The following is a 21,366-nucleotide window of genomic DNA, read 5'->3' as shown; positions in this document are numbered from 1 at the left end:
AATATTTTATGCTGAGCTTCATTCTTATCATCTTTGCTAGCCAAATCAGAGGGTCACACAACTTGTTTTGCACTAGTCTGTAGGGGCAGAGGCTGTCATTCAAGAGGGTAGGCTTTAGTGAGGAATTTCCCTCTGCATGTCTGGGAAGAGAGAGCTAAGAAACAGTTGTAGAAGATACCAGAAAGACTTGAAAATGAGAATCTCAAGACATCAAAGAAATGGCAATGAGCAAAAACCTGGGTTCTGTAGACTAGGATGGATTGTTGAGCTACTGTTTTAACTCAGATGTTTAATGTATTTCCTCCTGGGTAGGATGAAGAGGAGTCACTGAATGAAGTGGGCTATGATGACATTGGTGGCTGCCGGAAGCAGCTGGCTCAAATCAAAGAAATGGTGGAACTTCCCCTCCGACACCCTGCTCTCTTCAAGGCCATAGGGGTGAAGGTATGTCCCCATGTGCACCAGGTAGATGAGTGGGCTTGCCCTTGAGGATGACTTGATATCAGAGGTTCATGACGTATTGGGAGGGGAATAAGTAATTTGGGTTTGTTTTTTTTTTTGGGGGGGTTGGTTTGCTTATGCTTGGGGCTTTTTTAAATGCTGGTGTTAGGAAAGTATCTCCTTACATGTTTTGGACACAGATTAAAGTACTGACAACTTGCAAAGCAGAGGGGTGCTTTGAATCAGAGCTGCCAGTTACTGGCAAGGTTTTTGTTGTGTGTTGTGTGAAGTAGTAAGGGTGTTGATAGCAATGTTGACATGGCAGCTGTTGCATAAGATTGCATCACAATTTCAGACTGGCTTTATCAAATGCTTACAGATTTGCTGTGAATCTACTTAGGCATTCAGATACTCACCACCGAAATCCCTTGCCTTTGTCCTCAGCCTCCACGTGGGATCCTGCTGTATGGTCCTCCTGGCACTGGTAAAACACTGATTGCCCGAGCGGTGGCCAATGAAACAGGGGCTTTCTTCTTCCTGATCAATGGTAAGTTTTGTGGCTGCTTTGGCCCCAGGTCTGCTGTGTGCTCACTCGTCCATCTTATGGTAAGGAATGGTGTCAATAGGGCTTGTAGAGCCACGCTGTCTCCCTGACATCCTTTCTTATCTCTTTGAAGTGTGCATCTGGGGACACTTGTGAGGCCATTTGTGTTATCTGCAGTGGCACTTCCCTTAAGCTTGATTGTTTTGTAGCTGGCTCATTGGAAAGACAGCTTTGTAATACAGGGACCTGGAGTCTGTCTGGCTTAGTGTTCACATATGTTGTTGAGGGCAGAGCTGAGAGTGGTGAGATTATTCTATGAATATCGGTGCAGGACACTTGTTTCTATTGCTGCCAGCATGTTCCATTCAGAAAAGAAGCTGATCTGCAGTGGATTTGTTTTTCCCCTCAAATAAAGCACAAGACCTGTTCCGTTTCATATAATATTAATTGTGAGGAACTATCCTGAAAGCTATGAGTACCTTGGGACTTAGCTACAAGTGACAGAACTTCCTATTGATCATTCTTCATCTGTAGCAGATGAGGTGGATACTGGTTTATGTCCTGTAAAGATCAGACTGTGACTTTTCCTCAGTGCTTTTCTGTGCCATTTTACATTCAGTGTTGGAATAACTGAACATTTGTACTTAAAGATTGATGCTTTTCTTCTCTGATTTCAGTCACTTAGACCCATGAAGGTGAAAGCAAAGAAGTATATAGCACAGTATAGCAGTGAGCAGTAGTAGGGAAGTGACTTGCTTTATATCTCAAGATATCAGATATAAACGGACTGGTTTTAGCCATATGTTGTCTTTGTCATATACTTTCTAAGTATGTGGAAGGTGTTACTGCATGCTAATTGAAATAAACAGGGCCAGGAGACTTCTTCTCCTTTTTAATGCCTTTATTAAAAGTGATCAGCTCAGGATTGGGCGGCTCGACGGGTCTGCAGCGTCCGTCGTCTCTCCCAAGGCGACTCAGAGGAGGAGGATATGCACAGCTCTGTCCACCAGGGGCAGAGCTGGGGATCAGATCCTCTTGGGAGCCTTTAGGGCCTGCTGATCCCTGCCAGATGGTACCTTGGTCCGGGTCTTGCTCCCTCCCAGACCTGGCCCGGGGGATCTTGAGGACAGGGTGAGGAACGATGAAGGTTTCCCGCATCTCTGCAGGCCCAGCGCTCTGCTCCTCACATCCAGTCATCACTCCAGTCTCTCAACTCTTATTTGGCTCGTTGTTTTTGGGGTCTTCTCAGTACAGTGGGGGACCATGCTGCATTGGTCTTGGAGTCACTTTGCATAACCCCCCCCACCTTCTCAGGTGTCTTCACTATGAGAAAGGTACAACTTAGCCTCGGGCAAGGCTCTGCTGATACAAAAGGAGTGATTAGCCTCAACGACCCGTGATTACAATAACAAAACACACAGAACTTGGGCAGGGCCAGTGATCTGGCTGCCTTTTTGAAACTTTTTCTCATAAAAAAAATATTAACCGAATTTTTGTTCATAACACTAATGATCCGGACATTTTAGACACTTGTATTTCTGTTGCATAATACAAATAACACTGTCAGAGTTAGTGATGCATTCTCTGTCTGCTAGTCCCAAGCATGGAGCTGCAATGTTGTAGATGAAGTTGGTATGAATTGGTGAGTTACCTGTTGTCTTGGTTTGGAAAGACAGATGTCTGCTAAGGAAGGCAGGAGCCTCCCCTGAAATGGAAAATGTAAACCTCCCCCCCTCCGAATTGCTATAAATTTTAAATTAAGGGGCTCTCAGGCAAAAAATTTGGGAGCAGGAAATAACAGTTCTTTACTAGGGAAGAAAATTTTTAAAAGATAAAATAAGCAATGCAGTAAACCAAAACAATGCTGATAGAGTCAGAACACAACCTGACTCCCTGTTGATCAGGGTGCTGGTAGCAGTCCAATTGGAAATGTGGCTGTAGTCCTCCTGGAGTGTCAGGTGTGGTTCTGTTGGAGCAGGGATCCTGAAGAAGGGTGCAGTCTTCCTCTGAAGATCTAGTGGAAGAGGCAGCTGTTTCTCTGGGAAATCCAGTGGAGAAAACAGTGCTGCTGTTCCAGAATCTCAAGATTATATCTGGGTAGCAATGCTTGGCTCTCCCCTCTGGGTGGAGCATCTCACAATGGGATGTTATAGTTCTTATCAGTCATGCAGTGGCATTCAATAGCCTGTTATCAGCAGATTTCTCCCGCAGGGAGGAGTGGTTGTGAAAGAGATAAGAAAAAGTGCCCACTTAACAGAAGACAACTGATGTACAGATGGCAAATAGAATACAATTTGCTTGACAATCCATGACGCCTGTAATTAGTACTGCTTGTAACAGTGTCTCTGCAGCTGGCCTGCTTCAGTCAGCTGGCAGCCTTGCACTTCCAAGGGTCAGGTTTCTTTTTCTTGGATCCTATAGAAGCATACTTTTTCTTCATTACCACTCCCTTCAGCATGATGGAGAATCTGTAAAAACAGAATAAATCTGTGACCCTGCACTAGTGTTCAGCAACTGTAGGCGATCTCAGAGGAATGCTGCCCTTCCTTCTGGGATTAATGTGGTTACACATTTTTATTATTTATTCTTTGAGAGGAGATGGGATTTGGGGTGTTGTTTTTTTTTTGGTGGTGGCTTGTTGCTGTTGGTTGGTTAGTTGGTGTGTGAATCAATACAGTCAGGCAGCCAGGGCAACCATAAACCCATGGCTAAAACATAGAGTAAATTTATTTCCATTACCTAAATAACGGAAGGAATCCCTGAAGCAATACCTGCACAGGGGCACACAAGCAGAGATATGGGCACTGTTAGTTCATGCCAGAGGATTACTGACTACTGTTCACACAGGCTTATCAAGGGTTATTTTCAGCTGCAAGGTCATTTGAGCACTCACCAGTGTTTTGCTTTTTAACTCATTCCTCCCAACAGTTGGGTTTTTTTGATCTCATTTATAAAATCTTATAGAGGTAAATGCATACCTGTGTAATGCATGCTATAGACAGCTTTGGCATCTTACAGCTTTTTCTTTCCCTACCCTGATAACTTGTCACCAAATAATTTGATTGCTTCCATTGTGAGCATTAACTGTGTGGTGGCACATTTCAGAAAAGATCACCAAGTGTGAAATAGGGTAAGGGAAGAGGCAGCTATTGGTAGCTCATTGGCTAGTGTTACATTCTGTTAAACTGAAAACACTGAAATGATGATAGTAAGTAATTCTGCATGCTGGTCTTGCCTTTTCAGATGTAAATGTAATGAACTTGGTTGATAGTATTTGCTTTGGCTTGAAATATAGATACATGTGAACCTTGTACTAAAAAAAATTCAGCTGCATGTTTTTGGGGCTAGCTGCCTCTCTTCTGGGTGCCAGAGTTTCTATTTTTTTAGGTCCTGAGATCATGAGCAAGCTGGCTGGTGAGTCTGAGAGCAACCTGAGGAAAGCCTTTGAAGAAGCAGAGAAGAATGCTCCTGCCATCATCTTCATTGATGAACTGGATGCCATTGCTCCTAAAAGAGAGAAGGTAAAGAAAGCATTTAGAATGTAAAGGAGTGCATCCTTTTTGGTAGCAGCTGGCGTGAGTCTCTGCATTTGACTATAGGGTAAAGCAGTATTTCACTTAATGCTTGAAAGCAGTTGGATGTCAGATTTTGGATATCAGAAGAATCTGATGTAGTTCACGACGTTTCTTAACAGCTCATGTCTGTTGTATCTGTCTGCTTTGGTGCAGTACTAGCTCCTGTGTGCTGTGTTTTAGAGCTTTTGGTCTAGATATTACTTTCTCCACAGACACACGGAGAGGTGGAACGTCGCATTGTGTCTCAGCTGCTGACTCTTATGGATGGACTGAAACAGAGAGCACATGTGATCGTTATGGCAGCCACCAACAGACCTAACAGCATTGACCCAGCTCTCAGGCGATTTGGTAACCATAATTGCCATCTCTTTTTTTGTGTATCAGATACTTTGTTATGGACTGTGCTTCAGGGGCCTTGGAAAGACTGAGTAGAAATGAATATTAAACATCTTATGTGTTACATAAGCTTCTTTCCAGCTACTTGTTTGGAAATAATTTCTAGATTTCAGCTTTTGGTCTAATCTTTTGTGCTTTATTAGTTTAGAACTTGTAGAAATAATAAAATACTTAGAAGGTAGCACATTTTTTCACTGCATCAGTTAGTTCAGACTATTTCAGGACTAAATGCTTAAGGGGTTGTTCATGCCTCAGGTTGCAGGAGGCTCTGATTTGTCCCATTTATCTTTTATTGATGAAAAGTTTGGTAGTTTCTGAGATTCAGGTTTTCAAAACTTTTCAGTGTAAATGAACGTCTGTTGTATGACCAGTTGGTAAAATAAAATTTGCAGGAAAAATGGCCTCTTAAATGTCTAGTGAGGCATTTGAATGCACACCTATAGCTTGAAGAAAATGATAGATGTACATGCCCTAGGTAATATTACAGTAATACATGAGTATCCTGCTTCCCCAGATATTGGAGCAGTTCATGGTTTTCACCACTTGGATGCTGCTGTGAAAGTTCTGAAAAATTTAATCTCTCAGTATTTGTGGACACAAAGGTAGAAATAAATAAAAATGTCCCATGGCGTGTTGGTTAGGATAGCATATTTTCCTATAAATTAGGATTGGAAAAAAACAGAAATCCTCTGTATTGATATAATCCTGAACTCTACTTAATGCAGTAGTCTCACTTTCCCTAAATTGCTATAAACCTTTCTGCCTTCTCTGATCTGACTCTGCTACTGTGCTGATTGATGCTGCAGGGAAACCCAAAGCTCTAGCATTTTCTGAAATTTTTTGTGGCTTGTCATCAAGTTCCTATGTCAAAGGAAGATATCAACTATAGCTCCCTTAGTTTGCAGAATCAGCAACTCAACGTGTGCTTGTACTCCCCAGGTCGTTTTGACAGAGAGGTAGATATTGGTATCCCAGATGCCACTGGGCGCTTGGAGATTCTGCAGATTCACACAAAAAATATGAAACTGGCTGATGATGTGGATCTGGAACAGGTGAGTAGCATGCTATTACAAAAGCTTGCCTCTGCTCATTTAGGACAGTGTGAAACCGAGCAAATGTGTGATCTCTGAGCTTCCTCCTAACTAGATTACCAGTGACCAAAAATCCTCACTTGCTAGTTAAGAATGCTGTGGCTAAGTGAAATGAATGTGTACCAGTCCAGTCTGGAAGTGCCTTGCCACTGTCCTGTGTTTGTTTGCTGTGGCATTCTCTTTAAAAATGAAGCAAGTCTGAAACAGCACTCACAGAGCTGGCTGAACATTGTAGTAATACTATATGGATTTAATCTCTGTCCTGAATGAAGAACTGCAGTCTTCAGGGTTATCTTTCTGCACACTATCTATTCCAGTACAACTTTTTTCTCAGGTAAGAGGTGGAACAGCAGTGTTGCTGCTAAATGTGATAGCACTTATCTTGAATTTGCAGCAAAGCACTAATGTTTCTGTCCTTCAGAGTTTTGTTGCACCTCTGAATGAGGGACCAGAGCATGCATTGCCCTTGCAGAGTGCTTGCTTGTGTTTCTGAGTCATAGTTAATGCTCTGCTTTCAGGTGGCAAACGAGACCCATGGCCATGTTGGCGCTGACTTGGCTGCTCTTTGCTCAGAAGCCGCTCTTCAGGCTATCAGAAAGAAGATGGATCTCATAGACCTAGAAGATGAAACCATTGATGCTGAAGTGATGAACTCACTGGCTGTGACCATGGATGACTTCAGGGTAATGGAGGAGTACCCTTCTTTCTTTTGTGTGCAATGTCTAATTGCTTATCTGAAGCAAGTGAACATAAAATATTAGAATTGACATAATGCTTTTTCTTCTAACAACAGTGGGCTCTGAGCCAGAGCAACCCTTCTGCTCTTAGGGAGACAGTGGTGGAGGTGCCACAAGTTACCTGGGAAGATATTGGGGGTTTAGAAGATGTAAAGAGAGAACTCCAGGAACTTGTACAGGTAAGGTTTCCAACAGATTTTTTCCTAGTCAGCTTGAAAAATAATGATTGCCATGGTTTAGGAAGGGTATTCCCCAATTTAGTGTTCCCATTGAAACACTCCAAACCACATGCTGCTCACTCACTCCCCCCTCCCCTGTGGCAGGATGGAGAGGAGAATTGGAGGCCGAAAAGGTAAAGATCATGGGTTGAGATAAGAACAATTTACTGTAAACAGCAATGAGATAAGAAAATGAACAGTATTAATAACAGTGTACAGGACAGGTGAATGATTCACGTGTGAGTACTCACCATAGGGAACATGACATTATCCCCAACTGCTTGTTTCATGCTATCTGACCGAAAGGGACCCCCTCCCTCTGCCCCCCGCATGACGTGAGGTGGTACCCTGTCCTGGCCAGAACCAGGACAGTAATAAAATTCTGAACCTCTGCACATTCCTGTTTGGGCTGTGACCAGGGTAAATGCAAAGTTTATATGGTATTTTCATGTAATGGACTGAAAATATCATGCTGTTCCATCTTAGTGAACCTGGGGAGAGGGAGGTGCTGGGAAGCAGCATCAGGCTTTCCTGAGCGGAGTATACGGGGACATCTTGGGTAGGTGTTGTGCTACATGCAGGAACAGCAGCAGTTCTGCTTCTCTTAAGTGGAGACTAGCAATAGCACTGCTGCCAAGAATCCTGTTATGTGATGGCTTTAATATGCTAGAAAGTAGATGAAGATTCTCATGCAGAGAGCCTATGAAGTTTGACTTTGCAGCAGTGTTAGCATAGAGGTGAGAAGTAATTGAAGCCTTCTATGAAAGGAGAAGCTGGAACAAAGTCATGAATGGTCTGTGGAATTGGGGTGGTTTGGGTTTGATACATCCCTGCTTTCAGTTGCACTGTAGAAACAGCCTGTCTGTGAATAAAAGAATCTACTTTTCAATCTAACTTCTGTCATTAAAATCATCACCTATCTCTGATCATGTTGGAAGGATAAATGCTCACATCAGACATCTTGACTGTCTTTGGAGGGCAGAGAAAATAGGTTAGATAATGAGCTAGCTGTTCTCATTTGCTTTTGCAGGGGCAGACTGAAGTTGGGGTTAAATGTGCTGGGAAACTACCTGAACTGGCACTTAGTTCATAAGCTTTACAATTTAGTTGTGATGCTTTTTAAACCAGTGCCCATTTAAAAACACCAGTGGCATTGAGCAGGCAGACTCTTGTGTTTAACCCACCAGAAATCGAAATTATTTGGGTTGGAAAGGACCTCAAAGATCATTCCAAACCCCCCAGCCATGGTGTAGTTGGTTGACCCTGGCTGAATGCCAGGCACCCGCCAAAGCTGCTCTCTCACTCCTCTCTGCAGCCAGCCAGAGGAAAGAAAATTTAACAAAGGGTTCATGAGTTGAGACAAGGACTGGGAGAGATCACTCATCAAATACCATAGTGGGCAAAATAGGCTCTAATTAGAGTATGAATTTAATTTATTGCTAAAAAAATCAGAGCAGGACAATGAGAAGTAAAATGAACCCTTAAAAAAACACCTTCCCCCCACCCCTCCCTCCTTTCCAGCTCTACCTCCTACCCCAGCAGTGCAAGGAGACAGGGAATGGGGATTTTGGTCAGTCCATTACCCATGGTTTCTTCCATTGTTTACGGAGAGGAGTCGTTCCCTTGCTGCACTGTGGGGTCCCTCGCCATGGGAGACAGTTTATTACCGCACCTGAGTGGGCGCGGCTGGTGATAGAGAGACGGTGAATCTTGTTTCTTGATCAGAAGGCATATTTATTAAGATATGATATATAATACATTATGACTATACTAAATAGAATATAGAGAGAGGTTTGCAGAGCTGCTAGCTAAGCTAAGAATAGAAAGAAAAGAATCCATAACAAAGTTGTGTCCAGGGACTCAGTCCCCTAGCTTGCACTGGTAATTGGCCCTTAATTATAAACATAGAAAATGAGCCAATCAAGGTGAATCCTATTGCATTCCACAGCAGCTGATAACAATTGTTTACCTTCCCCTCTGAGGCCTCTGCCTTCCAGAAGACGCAGAAATCTGAAAGAAAGGATTTCTGTGGAAAAATGTCTGCGACAACAGTTTTCCATGGACTTGTCCAACATGAGTCCATCTCACGAGCAACAGCTAAATGTGAACTGCTGTAATGTGAGTCCAGCCCATGGGCAACAGTCCTCAAACTGCTACAGCTTGAATCACTCTTACATGGGGTGCAGTCATCCAAGGACAGGCTGCTCCAGCAAGGGCTCCTCTCTCCATGGGCCTCCCATTGGGTCACAGCCTCCTCTTAGGCATCCACCTTCTCTGGCATGGGTGTCCTCCACAGACTGCAGGTGGATCTCTGCATCCCCATTGATCTCCATGTGTCAGGATCCGTCCTAGTGAACAGATACCCTGATGGTTCGTAGGAATGATCTCAGAGTGCAAAAACCAACATGGTACAAGGGGGTTTGCAGTGATAATCAAAACAAATGCAGTTTTATTGAAATAACCACAGCAAAAATGCGATAGAGGGATTAAGGGAGAGAAAACAGATAAAGAGAGAGAGGGAGGGAGAGGGGATATAGCTACCAACGCAGAGACGGAGTCCTTTGGTCCGGTCCAGTCCAGTCGAGGATCCGCCTGTTGCGCTGGGGAGATCTCAAAGGCTCTAGCTAACTCAGAGGTTTTTATTACTGAAAATTGTGAGGGGGGGGAAACAGATACAATAGGGAACAGATGTAACAGGTAGTCTATGTTCTCAACAGTAAGCGAGAGCCATTGTTTTCTTGGTTCAGTGGTCACAATCTGCAGGCAAACATCTCGCTTTGGTCAGCTTGCCTCTCCCCACACACCTCCCCCGGGCTGGAGGTTTCAGTCCCAGTCCTTGGAAGGAGCAGAGGGGCCTTTTAGGAGTTTCATGTCTCAGTCCTTGGTGGAGAAGCTTCTCACATCTCAGTCTGTCTGTCACGGTGGTTGTAAAACAGGTGAGGGTCTTCGGTGGGAGACCACCCGAAATTCAGGAGAAGTCCAGCCAGGCCAAGAGATGGGACAGCTTCAAAGCTGCTATTGTTGCAAACGAGGCACGGTGCCCTCTTCTTAGCATACAGCAAATACACTTGTGAAAACAATAGCTCAACACTGAGCTTTCAGGTCTCAGGGCCCTTGGCATGTGACTTTTCTCCTTCAGAGCCAGATATTTTAGACGGGGGGGGTCTTCTCTTCAGTGGTCTCCCAAGGATGATCGTGAGGCAGATGAGGGAAAATTTGGACAGACTCTCACACCATGGGCTGCAGGGGGACAGCTGCTTCGCCATAGTCTTACCCACAGGATGCAGGGGAATCTCAGCTCTGGTGCCTGGAGCACTTCCTCCCCCTCCTTCTCCACTGACCTTGATGTCTCCATAGTTTTTCTTCTCACATATTCTCACCCCACTCTGGCTGCAATTACATCTGCGCAATAACTTTTCTTCTTAAATATGTTATCACGGAGGCATTACCACCATTTCTAATTGGGCCAGCCTTGACCAGCAGCACATCCATCTTTGGAGCTGCCAGGGATTGGTTCTGCCAGACATGGGGGAAGCTTTTAGCAGCTTTTCACAGAAGCCACCCCTGTAGCCCCCCCCCGCTACCAAAACCAGGCCATGCAAACTGAATACACATGGACAGGGACCCCTTCCACTACACCAGGTTGTTCAGAGCCCCATCCAGCCTGTCCTTGGATACTTCCAGGAATGGAACATCCACAACTTCTCTGGGCAACCTATGCCAGTGCCTCACCACCCTCACAGTAAAGAATTTTTTCCCAATATCCAATCTAAATCTACCCTCCTTCGGTTTGAAGCCATTCCCTCTTGTCTTATCACTACATGTACTTGTGAAATGTCCCGCTCTGGCTTTCTTGTAGGCATCCTTTAGGTACAGGAAGGCTGCTCTAAGATCTCCCCAGAGCCTTTTCCAGGCTGAACAGCCCTTGCTCTCTCAGTCTATCTTCATAGGAGAGGTGCTCCAGCCCTCTGATCAGCTCTCTGCTGTGTTTGCATCAACAGGTCTACATCCTTATTTTGAGGGCCCTAGAACTGGATGTAGTACTCCAGGTGGGGTCTCAGAAGAGCAGAGCAGGGGGGCAGAGTCACAGAACGGTTGAGGTTGGAAGAGACTGCAGTGGATCATCTGGTCCAATCCCCTTGCTCAAGCAGGGTTATTCCAGAGCACATGGCACAGAATTGCATCCAGACAGTTCTTGAATACCTCCACTGAGGGATACTCCACAACCTCTCTGGGCAATCTGTTCCAGTGCTCAGTCACCCGCACAGTAAAGAAGTTCTTCCTCATGTTCAGGTGGAATTTCCTGTGCATCAGTTTCTGCCTGTTGGTTCTCATCCTATTGCTTGGCACCACCAAGAAGAGCCTGGTCCATCCTCTTGATGATACTCTCTTCAGATACAGATACACATTGATGAGGTCCCCCCTCAGTTCTCTTCTTAAGGCTGAACAGGCCCAGCTCCTTCAGCCTTCTCTGATAAAAGAGATGTTCCAGTCCCTTAATCATCTTTGTCACCCTCCACTGGACCCACGTCAGGAGCTCCATGTATCTCTTGTACTGAGGAGCCCAGGATGGGACTCAGCACTCCAGATGCTGTCTCACCAGGGCTGAGTAGATGGGCAGGACCACCTCCCTTGACCTGCTGGCAATGCTCTTCTTAACGCACCCCAGGATCCCATTTGCCTTCTTGGCCACAAGGGCATTGCTGGCTCACGGACAGCTTGTTGTCCACTAGGACCTCCAGGTCCTTCTCTGCAGAGCTGCTTTTCAGCAGGCCACCCCCAGCCTATACCGGTGCCTGAGGTTATTCTTCCCCAGGCACAGGCCCCTGCATTTGCCTTGGTGAACTTCAGACAGTACTTCTCTGCCCATCTCTCCAACCTGTCGAGGTCCTTCTGAATGCCTGCACAGCACTCTGGGGTATTGGCCACTCCTCCCAGCTTTGTGTTGTCAGCAAACTTGCTAAGGAGGGATCTACCGCTTCATCCAAGTTATTGGTGAACAAGTTAAACAATACTGGGCCCAGTATTGAACCTTAGGGGATATCACTAGTGACAGGCCTCCAACTAGACCCTGTGCCACTGATTACAACTGTCTGGGATCTGCCATTCAGCCAGTTCTCAATGCACCTCTGTCCACTCATCCAGTCCACACTTCCTGAGTTTGCCTATGAGGATGTTGTGAGAGGCAGTTCTGAAAGCCTTGCTGAAGTCAAGGTAGACAATATCCACTGCTCTCCCCTCATCCATCCATGTAGTTATTTCATCGTAGAAGGCAATCAGGTTGGTCAAGCATGATTTCCTTTTAGTGAATCCATGCTGACTACTCCTGATCAACTTCTTGTCATCCATGTGGATAGAGATGGCCTCCAGAATGAGGAACTCCATTACCTTTCCAGGGATTGAGGTGAGGCTGACTGGCTGGTAGCTCCCTGGGTCCTCTTGATTGCCCTTTGTGAAGACTGGGGTGACATTTGCTTTCTTCCAGTCCTCAGGCACCTTTCCTGATTGCCGCAACTTTTCAAAGCTGATTGTGAGCAGCCTTGCTCTGGTGTCCATCAGCTCTCTCAGCACTCGTGGATGCATCCCATCAGGGCCCATGGACTAGTGAATATCAAGTTTGTTTAGGTGTTCTCTGACCCAACTCTCCTTGACCAAAGGAAGGTCTTCCTTCCAACATTCCTTTACCCTGGTCTCCTGGGTCCGAGATCCCTGAGGGCTGGTCTTGTCAGTGAAGACTGATGCAAAGAAGACATTCAGTAGCCTTGCCTTCTCTGCATTCTCTGTCACCAGGGTCCCCTCTTCATTTACTAATGGTCTCACATTATCCTTAGTTTTCCTTTTGTTACTGATGTATTGGAAGAAGCCCTTCTTGTTGTCCTTGACATCCTTGGCCAGATTTAATTCCAGATGGGCCTTGGCCTTTCTTGTCTCATTTCCACTTACTCTGACAACCTCTTTATATTCAGTCCAAGTGGCCTGACCCTGCTTCCATCTCCTGTGTTTCCTGCTTTTGCTTGGGTCCCCTTTGCCTGATTTCTTGCTCATTGGGATGTACCATTCTTGAGCCAGGAGGATATCAACCAAGTCTTTTGGACTCCTCTTCCCTGTAGGACTTATTCCCATGGGATTCTTCCAAGAAGATCCCTGAAGAGGCTAAAGTTAGCGCTCCTGGAGTCCATGGTTACAATCTTACTTGCTGCCCTGCTTCTTCCTCACATGATACTGAACTTGTCAATCTCATGGTCACTACAGCCAAGGCTGCCCCCAACCTTTACATCTCCAAAATGGCCTTCCCTGTTTATTAGTATGAGGTCAAGCAGAACATAATTCTGTTACCAAAAATATGGTAAAATAAAAATCTCCTTAACACCAATGTAGCATTAAGAAGCAGGCATTCTTTATTTGGCCGGATGCATGAGGGGATAGCTCCTCCTAAAGTTGAGCACAGTGAGTACAGGAAAGTTTCTGTTTATATACTGTATTTTACATACATATTCATTGATTGTCCCAGAATAAACATACATATGATAATAATTTTCCAGAAATCATTAACACATTTTCCCTCCCCTTTACACATGTGTTCTTTTGTCCTGGGGGTCTCTGGTGGTCTCTAGTGATTGAGGGACCCCAATGTAATACCTGACCTGGTCAAGTTGGCAGGGCACTGGGACCGGTGAACTTCCAATTCTCCTTCTTACACAATGGGCATTGTGCAGTTCTGTAGGCCAGTGGGTTTTGAAGAACAAGCATTGTCTTAGCTCACCAGGTGTAGACAATTTTTCATCTGGTAACATTCCCCCCTTTGAGGCTTGTGAAGCTTGTCTTTTTAAGCCTTCATAAGCTTCACTTTGATTTTTAATAACATTTTAATAACATTGTATAAGTTCCTTGCATTGCATTAGCAATAATGTTTTTTATGCAACCTAAAGCAAACATTGTAATCACAATTATTACTATGATCACAATTATGCTTTGCAAAAATGAGGCCAACCAACCACTCAGAGAAAATGCAAGTCCTTTAAATATTTTATTTAACCAGTTACTTTCTAATTTTGTCCCTAATTTTACCCTCTCTATCTGATAATCCAATTTAGCAGTCACATTCAGAATGTGCACACAACAAATACTGTTGTTTAAATTCAAGTATCCACATACTCCATGTAGTAGCAATAGATCTAAAGGCAATCTGTTTTGTAAGGTCATTTTAGTTGTGCCTTGCAATTGGTCATTTATTTCAGCAAACCCCAATTGAGTTGTATTTGCTAAAGCTTCCATTTGTAGAGTCAAATTGTGTATAGCTAGTCTGTTCCTAAAGGTAAATATTTGAGGAGTAAAGATGGATTTTTATATCCATCCCACTATAGTTTTCGTATCCTTCTCACATGTGTTCCCAGATTTTTGTCAAATTGCTGACTAAAGTTCCCCATGGAACTGGATTTTCTGCAGAGGTTGGTATTGGTAAACAAGCTGTTATAGAAGTTACATTCTGTAATCTGACTTAAGGACCATATTCCCCTTCCAAGAATTTAAGGTCATAGTTTCTATTATTATAAATATGCAATTATTTATCATCTTCATCTAGGTCCAATAAATAGCATCCCCCTAGAAAATCACATTCTATACCTAAAACTATAGGATTTAGATGAAAAATCTCCAAGGTGTTAGTCAGTCTTGTTTCTGCTGTGTTTAATGTGTGGTTGCTGGTTTTACCCACATGTGATGAAGTCAGGGTTTGATTCCTTTTACCTTGAGTGCAGTGTAGGTTACCAGGAGGACTTGATATGGTCCCTTCCACTTCTCCTGGATTGGTCCAAAATTCAAGGTTCTGATGCACACTGTATCTCCCGGTCAGAAAGGATGTACAGGCAAGTCTAGCCCCAATGATCTGTTGACAGTGTTGTACCTTTTAAGACTTAAAAGAGTTAGTTCCAGTGCTATTAAATATTAATTTCAGCAAATCTTTTGAGACTTCCCTTGCCTTGTTGGTACAACATGGGAAAGCTTCTGGCCATCCAGAAGAAGTATCTACCAATACCAAAATGTACCAGTTCCCATTCTGCCTGGGCAGTTCTTCAAAATCAATTTCCCACTTATCACCTAGTGAATTCCCCTGTTTTACTATCCCAACAGTGGCCTTTTTCCTTTCTTGGGATTATTTTGCAAAATAAATCACACATTTTTCAACAACTAATCTATTATTTTCTGTCATCTTTGTGCTAACTATGTTCCTTGATAAACTAGTCACCATATTTTCTATTTCCTAATGTGTTTCCTGATGTTTTAGTTCTGTTATCTTATACATTAATTGTGGAGGTACAATTACCTGCCCACATGAGGTTACCAATCACCTGCTGGGATTTCCCATAGCTTCTAATGATGGGGCTAACTGCCTGTCCTGGTTGCTATAATTTTGTTTTGTTCCCAGACATTCAACTTTTTGGTAGGTATTAGTGCAAGGATACCTTTTTCAGCAACCTCTTTAGTTGTTTTGTCAGCTAATTGATTCCCTGTATTAACTGGGGAGTCTCCAAACTGATGGGCTTTATAAGGGCATCATGGCCACTTCTTCTGAGTTTTACACACTCTGTAGTAGTTTACTAATTTCTTCTTTGTACTTAATAGGAGACTTCTGTGCCGATAACAATCCCCTTTCCTTCCATTTTGTTTCATGGATGTGTATTATTCCAAAAACATATTTTTAATCAGTCCATCTGTTTACTCTTTCAGTGATTTCTAGCACTCATTGTAAAGTCATTACTTATGCTTTTTGTGCTGATGTGTTAAAAGGTAAAGCCTGGCTTCTATTGTCTGAGTTGAGGTTCCCACTGCATATCCAGCTGCCCATTTTCTGTTTCATACCATGCTGCTCCCACTGGTGTATAGGTGCAGTTCCTGGTCCTGGATGGGATTGCTCTTGAGATCCGGTCTGCCAGAACACACTTGTCTAACCAGGCAGTCATGGTACAAAGGTCTCTGGGCTTCTTCTGAAGCCTGAAGAAACATGGCTGAGTTCAAAGCAGTGGTTACTTTAAGCAGCTCAACATTATCCTGCTGGTGATGTCCTGTCTTCCTTTTTGTTCCAATTGTTTGGACGGGCTGCTTCCATGACCCCAAATGCTGCACCAGTCCCCCTAGTGCCAGGTGCATCTTTTCATGCCCAAATAACTCAAATGGTTTGGTTCAAATGTGAGAGTCACAGTGCAGGCATTGTCATTAAGGTTCTTTTAGGGCTTCAAAGACCCTCTGACTCTCAGGAGTCCATACCAGGTATTTTCCGGTGGAGGATCATACAAGGGTTTTGCCAGTACTCCATAACTGTCAATCTATAACTGACACCATCTGGCCATACCTAAGTAGGCTTGTAGTCCTTTGCTCTGGCATCTGACAAACAGCTTCTTTTCAGCTGCTTCCCAAGCTTTTTTTTCCCTGCAAGATCTCAAAACTAAGATATATTACTGCTTTGCTTGAAGCCTTTACCCAGCTCCTTGGCTTAGAGGGCACTAAACCTGTTTGTTAATAGCGAGTCTTCAGGAGGAAAAAGAGAATTCTTCCTTGTACAGAGTGGTTAGTTTCCAGCATTCTTTTGACTTTGAATTTCTTGAGACATGGTACAGAGCCTGCGTGCATCTCTAATGTAGAGGGGGGCTGAAACTCCTGAGTCTGTAGGGTCTCTGAGAATATCCTATCACTTTCTCATCTTCATGAACGCTTTGCAGTCTGCTTGCTTCCTCACATAACTCCTTGACCTGGTGACATAGCTCCCTGACAGGGACACACCTTCTGCAGAGGAGATGACTCAGCCCCAGCTTCCCAGATAGGCATCAGGCACTCCTTACAACCAGAGGCCTGCAGAGCTACATGTACTGTCAGGTCTGTCACTGGTGCAGCAACTCCAACAGCCACTGGGGAACAAGCTCTACAGTGTCATCACCATAACGTTGGGAGCTCACACTAGTAAGACTGGGAAAGAAAGGGCTTCCCTTGCCCCTTGGCATTAACTGGTGCTCCTATTTCCTGCTCTCTGGTACTGCTACTATGTTGGCCCTCTTATTGAGAGGAGCCCTTCCTTGTCAACTGCAGTGCAAACTGCTGCACCCCACCCTGGCTGACATGCCATGTCCTGTTTGCTATGCTTCTGGTCTCTCGTGCTCCCTGAAGGCTCCTGCACCTGAGCTGTTCACCTCTGTGAGTGACAGACTGAGCTTAAATCAGCTGCTGTCACTCCTGGCCCGGCCCGTGCTGAGTCAGCTGCTGTTGTTCAAGCTCCACATGTGTCTTGACGGTCTCCTGGTGTTACCCTGCCTTTAGAAACTCACTGATTGCTGCAATCTCCTGCTCTGCTGCAGGATGTGCCTGCACAAGAGCTGTTTGCTCCCTCAACCTGCTAGCCATGCTTTGATGCAGCCCAGGACACAGTTGGTTTCTGGGCTGCGAATGCAGATTGCTGGTTCATGTTGAACTTCCCATCAATCACCACCCCCAAGTCCTTCTCAACAGGGCTGCTCCCAATGCATTCTCTTCCCCGCCTGTACTTGTGTTTGGGATTGCCCTGACCAGATGCAGGACCTTGTGCTGCCGTTGAGTTAGGAACATCAAGGAAAAGACAACACAGACACCAATGCTTCTTAGAAGGCTTGAAGCAAGGTTTATTAGAAACTGCACATATTTATAGACAGGATAGTTCACCCAGAACCTGATTGGTCCTTAAACAACACCCTTCACACCATTGGTTAATTAGGAACAACACGTTATTTTATCTTACCATAAGCATCATGTACAAACATTCCACATGTTCACAAACACCAGGTGGAGAGATTAAGATAAGAATTGTTTTAATTTTTTCTCTGAGCTTTCTTGCAACTTCCCCAGGATGATGCGTGGGAAAGTTATCTGTTTCTCTCTCTGACTAAACTGTCAGCATCCACAGCCTGGCACTTGGCCTTGTTGAACTTCATGGGGTTTGCACAGACCCACCTCTCAAGCCTGTCCAGGTCCCTCTGCATGCCATTCCTTCCCTCCAGTGTGTTGACTGCACCACACAGCTCGGGGTCATTGGCAAACTTGCTGAGGATGCACTCAATCCCACTGTCCATGTCACTGACACAGATGGTAAATAGTGCTAGTCCCAACACTGACCCCCGAGGACACCACTTTTCACTGGTCTTCACTTGGACATCAAGCTGTTGACTGCAACTCTTTGAGTGTGACCATCCAGCCAATTCCTTATCCCCTGAGTGGTCCACCCATCTGTCATGGTTTTGCCCTGGCACAGAGCCAGTGCCCCCATGAGAATACCCTCTCCCTGGTGTCTGCTGTGAGATGTGACCAGGAATGAGCAAAGCAGGCTCCAGCTTAGAAATAAAGAAAACGTTATTAACTAAACTACAAGCAAAGAAGAAAAAAACTATAAGGGAAAAGAAAAAAAAAAATTGAAAACCTTACAAAAGCACCTTCCTCCTTCCCCCCACCATAATTTCCCAATGCCATACATTCCCCCAAATCACCAACTCTCAGTCCAGGACCACCCTTTAGAATACTCAATCTTCAGTTCATGAAGAGGAGTCCTTCTTGCACCATAGGCTTCCCCTGGAAACACGCTGAAGCCTCGTGTGCTTCCATGTTACTCAGCACCGCCCGGAAAATCCTTTTGCCATCGTGACATCTTCCCTTCCATGCCCAGTGCTCTCACCACTGTGCATGGACCAGAGCTGCTTTTAGGGTTGTCTTTTAAGGATGCCTTGTCTCACTCCAAAAAAAGGCACAGTCTCTCCTTCGGGACATCTGTCCCCCCCATTTTTTCACCCCCTGGGGCCGAGGGGTACCCACACTGAACCCTCCTGGTTCTGAGGCACTGCCTTCCCCTAAATGCAGTCTCTGTGTCACAGGAATAAAACTGGTTCAGTCTATGGCCACACAAGAAAAGTCCAGCCAAAAGGCCACTCCGTCATCTCTCCCCCCACTCAGCCAGTCTTCTCCACTTCCCTCGGGCCTAGTCCTTGTTATCTCATCTCTTATCTCTCTTATTCAGCACCAGGAGGATCAGCCTTTCGCAAGGTCTCAATCATGTAAGAAAAGGGTTAAAAATTTCAGTCTCTGCCTGTCCCAGAGCTCCTGCACTTCCACGCTGCCCTGCCGGGCACCTTCTCCCCCCTTCTCCTCCTGGGCTGGCTGCTATCACATTCCGTCGCCGGCTGTCCCTCTCTCTCTCCTAGGGGGGGGGGGGGGGAAGGTTGGCTGCACGATGTCTATTGGTGCTCTTCCACCCTTCCATCCTCAAGGGCCTCCTCACCCCCCCATCTCTGTCCAGCCCCAGGCCTACCACATGGCTGCCCCTCCCCCACCCAGCAGCAGCAGCTGGACGGGGGAGGGAGATCCGACCTCTTTCCCTCAAAGTCCCAAGAGAAACTCCCAGGGACAAAGCTCTGCTTTTAACCCCTGTGTGTTCTCAGAGGTGTGTCCAAACCCCACTGGCCACATCAGGTGCCAATATCAAAATCTGAGCACCCATTGGTTTGACCACAGCATCCCAGAATTCCCACTTCTTCCTGGTCAAACCAGCACACCATCAAATCCCAATCTTTCTAGTTAAGAGCCCACGATGTCATGTGGGATTCTGCCAAATGCTTTGCACAAGTCATCTCAGGTAGTGCTTCTGGTAGGAGCAGAAACAAAACTGGTCTAGTGGAAAGTGTCCCTGCGCGTGGAGTAGAGGATTTTTGAAGGTCCCTTCCAACCCAAACAATTATGTGATTCTAAGATATAGTCCTGTTCTAGCTTATATTGCTAGGTTTTAATTTGTTTGTTTGGTTCTCTTTCAGTATCCTGTGGAACACCCAGACAAATTCCTCAAATTTGGCATGACCCCATCTAAAGGGGTTCTGTTCTATGGGCCACCTGGTTGTGGTAAGACACTCCTGGCCAAAGCCATTGCTAATGAATGCCAGGCAAACTTCATTTCCATCAAGGGGCCAGAATTGCTCACTATGTGGTTTGGTGAGTCTGAAGCCAACGTGCGTGAGATCTTTGACAAAGTAAGTATTTCTTCTACTTCTTGTGCTATGTTTGTGCTGAGGTACTCCCAAACCCTCTACTGCACCCATCTTACTGGCCTGGTTTTGTTTTCCCTGCTTGCACTGAGAGCAGAGGCTGCTTTTCTGATGTTAGGGTATTGTCTTGGTTTGAAAGACAAGTGTTTGCTAAGGAAGACAAGAGCCTCTCTTGGAATGGAAAATGCAAATTCCTTTCTTCCAAATTATTATAATTTTGAAATTAAGGGTCTCTCAGGCAAAGATATGAGAATAGGAGTAACAGTTCTTTACTAGTATGTATAAATTAAAAAAACCCTACAACTTAATAGGAGAATTAAAATAAATGCAGTAGTACAAAAAACACTGTCAGTGTCAGAATACAACCTAACACCTTGTTGGTCAGGGTGTTGGTAGAAGTCTGATTAAGTGGTGGCTGCAGTACTCCTGGAGTGACAGATGTGGTTCTGTTGAAGCAGTGATCCTGTAGAAGGGTGTAGTTTTCCTCTGAAGGTCCAGTGGTGTTGTAGAAGGGTCTGGTCTTCTGGGAATCTAGTTGAAAAAGGCTGACTGTGGTGTTCAAAATCTCAGATTATATCCAGCTATGAATGCTTGGCTCCTCCCCTTGGGTGGAGCATCTCACAATGGGATGGTGTAATTTTTTCAGTCATGCTGTGAGACTCAATGGCTCATTAACAGAAGATATCCCCCTGGAGGGAGGATGGGTTGTGGAAGAGATAAAGAACACTGCCCTACCTGGTTCTAACAGATGGTAATAGAATACATACTTTTGGTTACACCTTGCATTGCAATTCAAGACAGGTATTTATTCTCTTTTGCAATATAGCTATTTAGATGGTTTTCTCCTACTGGAATTTGTATCTGTTGGTACAGGATTATAAATGCCCCAATGTCTTAGCAGTGAGGTTAGCATTAGGATGGCATAGATATTCACTGCATCCCTGAAAACTTATTTGAACACCTCATTAGCCATCACCTTCCACAGTTTTTTAAAGGATGTTATGGGTTCTTCTTTTTCTACAATTGGACTAAATGATCATTGTAGGCCACTTCAAACTGAAATTCTCTTCTCTTCTCTTCTCTTCTCTTCTCTTCTCTTCTCTTCTCTTCTCTTCTCTTCTCTTCTCTTCTCTTCTCTTCTCTTCTCTTCTCTTCTCTTCTCTTCTCATATATATATGGCTTGCAAAGGAGCCCACTTCCACTGCCCAGTTTCCCTGTAGATGGTGTGACCTCCTGTCCCAGGAGGTTATCTGCATGGATTATCTTGGGAATCCTCATTCCTGTGGTCAGGGAAGGTGCTGAAAGAGCAAAGTTGGTA

The 21,366-nt window shown here is 44.8% G+C and overlaps 1 protein-coding gene across 1 annotated transcript in view; it reads left to right on the top strand.

Moving 5' to 3' along the window:
• Nucleotides 1-21,366, top strand: part of LOC134431408 (transitional endoplasmic reticulum ATPase-like) — a 47,416-nt gene that overhangs the window by 12,866 nt on the left and 13,184 nt on the right. The window contains exons 6-13 of the mRNA XM_063179425.1: nucleotides 313-444; nucleotides 886-988; nucleotides 4,373-4,506; nucleotides 4,773-4,908; nucleotides 5,896-6,008; nucleotides 6,566-6,730; nucleotides 6,841-6,963; nucleotides 19,821-20,033. Of these exons, the coding sequence (XP_063035495.1) occupies nucleotides 313-444; nucleotides 886-988; nucleotides 4,373-4,506; nucleotides 4,773-4,908; nucleotides 5,896-6,008; nucleotides 6,566-6,730; nucleotides 6,841-6,963; nucleotides 19,821-20,033 (1,119 nt within the window). The remainder of the gene's footprint in view (nucleotides 1-312; nucleotides 445-885; nucleotides 989-4,372; nucleotides 4,507-4,772; nucleotides 4,909-5,895; nucleotides 6,009-6,565; nucleotides 6,731-6,840; nucleotides 6,964-19,820; nucleotides 20,034-21,366) is intronic.

Source organism: Melospiza melodia, chromosome W (assembly GCF_035770615.1).
Source record: "Melospiza melodia melodia isolate bMelMel2 chromosome W, bMelMel2.pri, whole genome shotgun sequence".
NCBI lineage: Eukaryota > Metazoa > Chordata > Aves > Passeriformes > Passerellidae > Melospiza > Melospiza melodia.
The sequence above is the reverse complement of the archived record's forward strand: the minus strand, read 5'-3'. Positions and strand labels throughout refer to the sequence as shown.